This window comes from Oscarella lobularis, chromosome 11, assembly GCF_947507565.1.
Source record: "Oscarella lobularis chromosome 11, ooOscLobu1.1, whole genome shotgun sequence".
In the NCBI taxonomy this organism is placed as follows: domain Eukaryota; kingdom Metazoa; phylum Porifera; class Homoscleromorpha; order Homosclerophorida; family Oscarellidae; genus Oscarella; species Oscarella lobularis.
This window is the reverse complement of record NC_089185.1, coordinates 449,389-457,441: the sequence shown is the minus strand read 5'-3', so window position 1 is coordinate 457,441 and position 8,053 is coordinate 449,389. Positions and strand designations below refer to the sequence as shown.

Below are 8,053 nucleotides of genomic sequence, written 5' to 3'. Positions count from 1 at the left end.
TGATTGGCACCTCCTCCCCCTTTTAGGGCGTTCCCAAGCAGACAGCGATCATCCGCCTCACTGTACACTCAACGACGATGAGCTCTCGACAGACCACGAGCAAGAAAAAGAAGAGCAAGAACGTGACGAGCAGCAGCAGCGTCAATAGCGGCTCGATTGGACGCGGCAAAGCGGCGTGTCGCGATTGCCTGAGCGTCGTTCTCAGCGCTCACCGCGCCGCCCTTCACGGCCACACCGCTTGCCTCAAGGGCTTGATCGCCGCGGAAAAGCGAGGTAAACGCCGAATCCTACCCGCCGATCGTAACGGCGCGACGCCACTTCACCTCGCCGCACGCGAGAACAACGTGGACGCAATCAGGCGAGATAAAAACCTCCCTTATACTAAAACCCTAGCTAGGGCTAGCTCGCATAGGCTTCTTCTGAAGAGTTCGCGCTTCAACGTGAACTCGCGCGGTCTCCATCGGGAGACGGCTGTTCACGTGGCGGCCGTGCGCGGCAGTCTCGAGTCGCTCGAGCTGCTCGTGAGCTTCAATCCGCGCGACATGACAGGCATCGTGGGCGACGTCGACGGGCGCGGTTTTACGCCTCTCGCGCTCGCCTGCGTGAAAAATCGACAGCGAATCGTCGCGTGGATACTCGAGAGCTTCGGTCTAGTCGGCTTCGTCATGGCGAACGAAAATCGCACGACGGCCGCACATTTGGCAGCGGCAGCGGGCGAGAACGCGACCAAAAGAAATCTTTTTTTGAAATTTAACTTGTTCTCGCTTAGGAAACATCGAGTCTTTGAGAGTTCTAGGCGAATTTAGACGACAGGCTGTGTGGTATCGCGATCAGGCGGGTAAGGGAGGCGTTTCCTTCTTTTGGGGTTCTCCAAACGTTTTTTAGGGTGTAGCCCATTGTATTTCGCTGCGCAGGAAGGCCACATGCGCTGCGTCGAGTATCTCGTCGAAGAGGCGAAGGCTGATCCGCTGGCCCAGGCAAAAGACGGCATGACGTCGATTCACGCCGCCGCGCAGGGAGGGCATACCCGCGTTGCGGAGGCGAGGCCGATTTCGTGCACAAGTGGGCGGGGGAGAGTTAAATCTGGCTTTTTTGCGGTGTAGTATTTGATTGAGAAGGTGGGCGTCGGAGAAGTTCTTCGACAGACCGTCGACGGAGCCACTCCTGCTCACTTTGCTGCAGGTATGAATTGTAGATAATTAATTTTTTAATTAAGAGGAAGAGTACTGTACGTGTAGCAAAAGGGCACGGTGAAACGTTGACTTGGCTGCTGAGAATTGGTGGCTGTGTAGCTGCTAATATGAAAGATCAGCACGGATGCACTCCTTCTCATGACGCCGCTGATGCTGGGTGAGTGAAGAACGTTGCAATCCAACGTTGTGTACTTTGGCTACCTCTTACTTTTATTACGTGCAGTTTTTCTAATTGCCTGAAAGTTTTGGTTGATGCTGGGGCAGACATATTTCTTGAAGACAAGGTTGGTTTTAGTATTTTTCTATTTGCACTCCTCCTCATTCTTTGCACTTGTCTAGGACGGAATGTGTCCCTACACGCTTGCCATTTCACATCAGAAAGAGCATCCCGACTGCGCCCTCTTCGTTCAGCATCTGTGGGCCCAAAGTTGGGAAAGCGGCGTCAATCACAAGCAATTGCCTTTCTCCGATCATCGCACTGGAGAATTCAAAGACGCCACTTTCAGCAAAGAGAATGAAGATAGCGACACTCCGTCACTGGAAATTGATCCGTATCCATATGGAATCAATGCGTTACCACGAAAAACGTCACCTGTTGCTGCTGCTGCCGAGGCAATTCCCAATCTCACCTCTGTTATTACGTCGGGGACGCTTGAGCGGCAGATACGCAAGCTTAGCTCTGAGATTGGAATGGATATGCCGGTCGATGTTGACGATCTCTATGCAAGCGTTTTGCCGAGCAGCCTTCGTCGTTCCAAGCCAGCCAATCCGCCCAACTCTCCGACGTCGTCGTTGCCATCGAATAAGAAAGAGAATGGAGAAGTCGTTGATTCCATCTCATTGCCACCGATGGAATGGGATGCCGATATCAATGTGACCGAAGATGCTGCTCGGGCTTCTCAGAAGAAGCGGAAAGATTCAAGCCACGAAGGCAAAGTCGACACCTTTTATGAAGGTCATATAAGTTTGACTATCAATGAATAATTTGGCATTATGATGTGTAGATGGTGATATGATGTCTGAACTTGAAACTGTCTTTGAGAAGCGAGGCCTTATGTGGAAAGCCGAAGTGGAAATAGAAGAGACACACATGTGAAACGGGTACAGAACATTGCACACTTTAGCCGTACAGTACTTTGGGTGATATGCCTTCTGCACGAGACCGCAACGCCCCCACGCGTGATTCGCGACGTCCGGTCACGAGAAAAACGGGTCACGAGACGAGTACACAGAGTCACAGACTGTCGTAAACAATGGGCTACGCTCTTCTTCTCCTTGCGCTCTTCGCCTTTTCGGCTCACGCTGCCCCGCTCGTAAACGTTTCGTTCTATTCCGAAGCGCTGTGTCCCTATTGCGACGCGTTGACCGAGGGCGAGATGAACAAAGCCGTCGAAGAGGTTAGAAGTTTGCCCTGTATCATTCCACGACGACACGTCACGGCTTAGATTGGCGAAATCTTCACGCTTCACTTCGTTCCGTGGGGCAACGCCAAGATCGAAGGGGGCAAACGGTTCGTCTGTCAGCACGGCGAAATCGAATGCCAGATGAATGCCGTCGAGGCGTGCGTTTTGCACTACTACCCCAAGAGGTGCGAAAAATCTCGAACAATCCTCAGTTTCATGGGTACCTTGCAATAGGGCTGAATGGTGGCCGTTTGTTGTCTGCCTCGAGGCGCACGGTAAGGAGCAAAGCTATGAGGTGGCTCAGACGTGTGCTCAAAAGCAAAGCATGGAGTGGACGAGAATCGACGAATGTGCTACGGGCGAACTTGGCTATAACTTGGGAATGATGTACTATCGAGAAACTGCCGCTCTCGATCCTCCTCACGAGTACACACCTTGGCTCACTCTCAATGGAAGGGTATGAAAAAGAACGTGTTTGTGCTTACCGTTTAATTAATTGTCTACGTTCTTTCCAGCACATTGAGCAGCAAAACTTGATTACACAGATCTGCGATGCGTACATGGGCAGCCCAAAGCCGAAAAAGTGTAGCATGGCCGAGGAATATGAGCCAATATTGGGTGTGTCAATGAACGAGTGGAATTAGATTCCTCAGCTTTGTGGGTCCATATTCAATATTGATTTTTGTGCACGTGACGACTGTGTTGTAACGCGCGGCAGTTGGATGCGATGGCGAAAGCGATGGCTTTGGCGAAGGAATCGTCGCGGCAATACGATCCTTTCAAGGTTCCTGATCCTTTTCCGTTGTTTTACGCCCTTACGCTGCTGTTTCAGTCCCGATTTCGCTCGTCACTGAAATGGCTCGTCGCGCTCGTGGAAAAACTCGAAGGAAATCCCATCGACGACCTCAACATCGTCGCGTCGATTGAAAATCCACACGTCTTGACAACTCGCGTAAGTCCAAACGAAAAGAAACGCTCGGCAACTTCGCAATTCGAAAATCCAGCTGCGAATCGAAGTCCGAGCAGACATCGCCGCCCTTCTCTCGAACGGCGAGATCTACTGCCGCGCTTCGAAGCGACTCTTCGCCGACGACGACAGCGACGCGCCTCGTCGAGTCATTCAAGCGCTGTCTCGACGCGGTTTCTACGTCGTTTACGGCGACGACGAGACGCCCGTTACCGAAGACGTTCTCGCTCGACGCGATCCTCTCGAAGAGGCAAGCCAACCATGATTCTTTCTCGTTGACTGATAGCGCTAATTTTTTTTCTGTCTCTCCAGACCGCTCATTTGGCGCTTATAGACGCTCTCATGATGGCGTACATGAACGAAGTCGTCTCCGTTGAAAAAGTCGTGAATTTAGTGAAGTAGGAAATGAGAGTCAAATTAATTAATTTATTTATTTATTTTTCACTCTTTTTGTTCATAGGCAGTTTGGCGCGTTTAATGCTTCAAAAGAGTTGCCGTTCGACTTGGAAGACAGCCTTCTGTTGTGGGTGAACAAAGTTTGTCAGAATCACGTCAGAACGGGAGGACAGACCGCACAACTGGATAAGCCGATCGACGTATTGCCAATGGAAGACCTTGCCAAAGACTTGCATAACGGTCAGTGTCTTGGCGTGCTTATCAGCTTCTACAGGCCCGATTTACTCGAATTGAAAGGTGCGGAAGTTTGAGAGACGCTTTCTGATTGTAAATCAATGACGATTCTCTTTTAGATTTGGTCTTGTGTCGACATGCGAGCGACAGCGACGTCGACGTCAATATGCAACTTATTCAAAAAGCCTGCCGAAGAGCGTTTTCTCATCTCAGCTTCCCCACGCCGCTAACCACCGATGATCTGAAACGAACGTCTCTCTTACTTCGGCCAAACATCGTTGCTTTCATTACGCTGCTGTTCGAATTGTTCGTGAATCAGCGCGAGTCTTCGAATGCAAGCAGCCTCGCTGAGGGTAGAGCGCCGCCGCCGCCGCCGCCGCCGCCGCCAAAGAATGAAAGCCATCCCGCGTTTTGGGATCACGTTCCTCTGCAGAGACCGAAAAAGGAATCAACTGCCTTAGAAAATGACGTTTACACCGTTCACCGTCATGCGAGATCTCTCATTGTCCATCAAACGATTGATAAGGTAAAAGAGACGTCAGTCGCTTCTGCTCGATCCTACTCGTCGCCTGCGCTATGCTCGCCTGCTAACGTCGTCAAAGCACCGCCAATAACCGATGATCAGAGAGAAGCGATTTCGCCGCTGGCCGCCAATGCTCTCTCATTTGACGTGGACGAGACCGCCGAGGCGGCACTGCCGTCGTCGCCGCCGCCACGAGCGTCCTCGCCTGTTTCCCATCAGTCCGAAGGGTCTCCGTCTCCTCTGGATGAAATCGAAATATCGCCCGTAGAGAGAAACGTAGAAAATGACCACACTGAAAAGGAGGAGGCGTTGGACAACGAAACGAACGACGACGACAACTGCAGTGAAGAAAAAGAAGATGTCGTAGATGCTCCTCTACCTCAGTCTTCGATAGGAGACAACGCTGCGGACGCGGAGAAGGAGCCCATGTCGGAAGCGGATCGCCAGTGGTTGCTCGCCAAGTGGGAGATGGGCGAAATCCGTCGTCGCATAATGGCGGAGAGGCGGCACGAGGAAGAGGAACAGTTTAAACGAATCAAAAAGAGGCAAGATCTAATCTTTGCTGAATATCTTCATCGTCAGAAGGCCCAATCGTCCAATCCGGCCAATCGTTTGGACGGCGAAGCGCTTGTCATTGAAACGTCGGAGGACGTGGTCGACGATCCCGCTGATTTGCCGGCGATTGCAGGAGATCTGCACATAGAAAATGTGGCTGACAACGAACAGCCAGAGTTGGTGCAACGGGCCGATGATCTGGATCGGAATGACGGTCAGGGAGAGAAGCCGGTTGGATTCTTTGTTGAAACGTGGGGAACGGATAAAGTGCGAAATTGACTCAGCATGTTCTACGTATATAATCTGAGCTCTTTTCTTTAGATCAGTCAAGAGGAGCTAGAAAGACGAAAGGAACGATTTATGTCTTCTCGTCAGAAATCTGCTGTGAAACCAGCTAGACAAGAAGCAGAAAAAGTCAAAGAAACATCAAAGTATATTGACTACTTATTGTCTAAATGAAGGACTCTGATTTCTTTTTGCAGACTGGACCAGGATCCTCCCAGAGCGTCTGAAAAGCCGTCTGAGCCTCAAGCGGTCGCTACGAAGCCTCTAGTTGAAAGGCAAAGCCAGGAACCCATCGGTCGCCATTTTCTGGCATCGGCAAAATCAACTAGAGCACAATCGGAGCTGGGGCCCCTGCGCGTCAAAATGACAATGAAATCCAACAAACAACTGATTCATAACGCCGTTTGTCACGTCTGCTTAGCGGGTGCTCCGAATACTGAGCTGAAAGTGAAGGCCCTGCAGGTAAAAAATATGCACGTCCTCACTTATCCTGACTGATCCTTTGTGAACCAGGCACTTGAGAATTCAACGGGGGATCATTTCGTGGTGCTCTTTCGAAGTAATACAGGATGCAAATTCAGAGGCTTGTACGTCTTCAATCCTGAAAACAATCAGGTGCAGTGACAAATAATATAGTACGCATAATTCTATTTTCTGCTGTTGTTCTTACCTGTGCAGGTAACAAAAATTTTTGGCAAGGGACCGAAAGTAGTCGGACGTGGCATGATCGATTCAGTCATGAAGTGAGAGCTACCGGACAGTGTTATCTAACTGAATTTGTTTGTTTTAGATACAACTCTGGTTCCAGATCATTTCAAATCATCCAGACGAAGGAGATTTCTTTGACAATTGACGGATTCACGATCCACGACTATTTGTGGGCTGTTCGGTCATCAAAGCCTCCAATCTGAGACTGCATGCACACTCGTTACCGTAATGCGTCTATTAATTAATATTTATTCTGCGAATTAAAGCAAGTGCATTGATGGGTTTGGTCACTTGCGCTATTTAGACGGCCCAAAGGAATCGGCGGTCAACCGAAAATGGCTTTTATCCGAGAACGTGAGCAGTAGAACGTCTGCGCGCAAGAAAATCGACCGATCAGCGTTTTTCTAGCCACAAATAAAAGCGAAAATGGGACGATCGATTCGGCAAAAGGATTGGGATCGTCTGCAGAGCCGTACATCACACAGCGAAGCTGCGAGATGGCTGCTACAGCGTGAATCGGCCATTTTAGAACGATCACGTGGAAGTAAGTCCGAGGAAACGCAAGAAGCGTGCTCTCCATTTCACAATTTATTCGCACAACGCAAAAAACGCATGCAGAAATACGCACTAACGAAGTGAAATCGCTATCCAGTCAAGCGCGTTGTCCTTCGATTCCTTCGATCGCGTTTTCTTCCTTTTTCACCCTAAAAAAATAAGATTAGACTCTGCCAATAAATCCGTGTACGTACCTTTTTGTTGCGTCCGTATTCGCGTTACCCAGGCTACACCGCGGGTCCGATTGCGCTACGCATCCTCCGGCAAGTAGCAGAACGCCCGTCGATCGACTTTTTTAATGACAAAAATAGCTTTCTCGCGTACTGGCGACGTCATATGGCGGTTTGTCTCCAGCGCGAGAATGCTCGTATTATTCTTCGTAAAGTTAAGTGTATTGTTCCCCATTCCCCTGTTTGTGTATCTGTTAGCTCTGTTGACACCTCAGTCAGGTGCTTCAACAGGGATTGATCTGTTTGTCTGTTTGTGTGTGTATTTCTTTTTGTTTCCTTTTCCCTTGTGTTTAGTGTTTCTTGGATATTAAAGCGGGGAGGTTCGGACGCGTCGTAGCCCAGGGAAGTCTTCGCAAAGCGATGACCCCCTTCCAAAAAGTATCGGGCGAGTTGCGGGTCCTCGGCCACTCCGATCAGTACCGCCTGGACGAGAAACGGCCCCTAAAACCGAGTCCCCCGGCTCGTTGGTACCAAACTCTTCGGTATATTTTCCTGAGAAGAACCGGAGCTTGCGGAAGTGGAGAACGGCCGACCACTGTTTGTAGGAGTCGACAAGAAAGGCAGTGCAATGCTCAAATTGAAGTTTCCTGGGCCGGATCATCCTCCGTCTAATCGTGCCATCGGGTGAGACAAGTGCCGGCAACCAGGCCATTAGTGAACACCCCCTCCAAGTCGTGCCCGCTCGAGCCTAGCGCGGGCCGTACTTGTTGGCAACAATAAGACATCGGCGATCGTTAAATCCCAGTGCGAGAACCGAGGCCGAAGCCCCCCTTCGCCCTGCCTACGGGCTCCGGCACGGATTAATCGTGGGCCTCGCTGATACAACAATCCAAGACTTGCCTTTTGTCTTCCCCCGAGCCGGTCCGATCAAGGAAGAGACGCAGCGAACCGCGTCGCATCCACCCTCTGCCGCAACTGAAGGAAATCGGTGCGACGCGATGCATTTGAACGTCCCGCTTAGTCAGCAAACGCCATCCGACGCCATCATTGGTCTAAAGTGATCA

General features: G+C 50.5%; 3 protein-coding genes and 1 long non-coding RNA gene across 4 annotated transcripts; 3 read left to right on the top strand and 1 right to left on the bottom strand.

The window, feature by feature from the left end:
- The first annotated feature begins 13 nt into the window (after positions 1-13).
- Positions 14-2,419, top strand: LOC136192941 (espin-like). Its single transcript, XM_065981711.1, has 9 exons — positions 14-358; positions 413-714; positions 770-838; positions 886-1,040; positions 1,104-1,182; positions 1,239-1,350; positions 1,417-1,477; positions 1,533-2,148; positions 2,198-2,419. Exons 1-9 carry the CDS (start codon positions 78-80, stop codon positions 2,287-2,289), a joined length of 1,767 nt encoding a protein of 588 aa, XP_065837783.1. The 5' UTR covers positions 14-77; the 3' UTR covers positions 2,290-2,419.
- On the top strand, positions 2,411-3,290 carry LOC136192958 (uncharacterized). The gene is made up of 4 exons (XM_065981732.1): positions 2,411-2,590; positions 2,639-2,781; positions 2,831-3,053; positions 3,112-3,290. The coding sequence occupies exons 1-4, from the start codon at positions 2,447-2,449 to the stop codon at positions 3,238-3,240; spliced, it is 639 nt and encodes a 212-aa protein (XP_065837804.1). The 5' UTR covers positions 2,411-2,446; the 3' UTR covers positions 3,241-3,290.
- On the top strand, positions 3,257-6,542 carry LOC136192932 (patronin (microtubule-binding protein) homolog). The gene is made up of 11 exons (XM_065981695.1): positions 3,257-3,380; positions 3,429-3,548; positions 3,601-3,813; positions 3,876-3,961; positions 4,024-4,256; positions 4,313-5,538; positions 5,593-5,702; positions 5,754-6,018; positions 6,070-6,171; positions 6,235-6,299; positions 6,347-6,542. Exons 1-11 carry the CDS (start codon positions 3,324-3,326, stop codon positions 6,465-6,467), a joined length of 2,598 nt encoding a protein of 865 aa, XP_065837767.1. The 5' UTR covers positions 3,257-3,323; the 3' UTR covers positions 6,468-6,542.
- A 297-nt stretch (positions 6,543-6,839) lies between these two features.
- On the bottom strand, positions 6,840-8,043 carry LOC136192969 (uncharacterized). Its single transcript, XR_010671264.1, has 2 exons — positions 7,014-8,043; positions 6,840-6,968 (listed from the first exon to the last, which is right to left on the bottom strand). It is a non-coding gene; the product is annotated as an uncharacterized lncRNA (long non-coding RNA).
- Positions 8,044-8,053: the final 10 nt, after the last annotated feature.

Bases quoted from the DNA above. Each gene is read 5' to 3' on its own strand.
- LOC136192932 (XM_065981695.1), top strand. From the start codon at position 3,324: ATGGCGAAAGCGATGGCTTTGGCGAAGGAATCGTCGCGGCAATACGAT. The intron at 5,539-5,592 runs GTGCGAAATTGA...TCTTTTCTTTAG, and splicing joins AAACGTGGGGAACGGATAAA to ATCAGTCAAGAGGAGCTAGA. The intron at 5,703-5,753 runs GTATATTGACTA...TTCTTTTTGCAG, and splicing joins AAAGTCAAAGAAACATCAAA to ACTGGACCAGGATCCTCCCA.
- LOC136192941 (XM_065981711.1), top strand. From the start codon at position 78: ATGAGCTCTCGACAGACCACGAGCAAGAAAAAGAAGAGCAAGAACGTG. The intron at 359-412 runs GCGAGATAAAAA...TAGCTCGCATAG, and splicing joins AACAACGTGGACGCAATCAG to GCTTCTTCTGAAGAGTTCGC. The intron at 715-769 runs GCGAGAACGCGA...GTTCTCGCTTAG, and splicing joins ACATTTGGCAGCGGCAGCGG to GAAACATCGAGTCTTTGAGA.
- LOC136192958 (XM_065981732.1), top strand. From the start codon at position 2,447: ATGGGCTACGCTCTTCTTCTCCTTGCGCTCTTCGCCTTTTCGGCTCAC. The intron at 2,591-2,638 runs GTTAGAAGTTTG...GTCACGGCTTAG, and splicing joins TGAACAAAGCCGTCGAAGAG to ATTGGCGAAATCTTCACGCT. The intron at 2,782-2,830 runs GTGCGAAAAATC...ACCTTGCAATAG, and splicing joins TTGCACTACTACCCCAAGAG to GGCTGAATGGTGGCCGTTTG.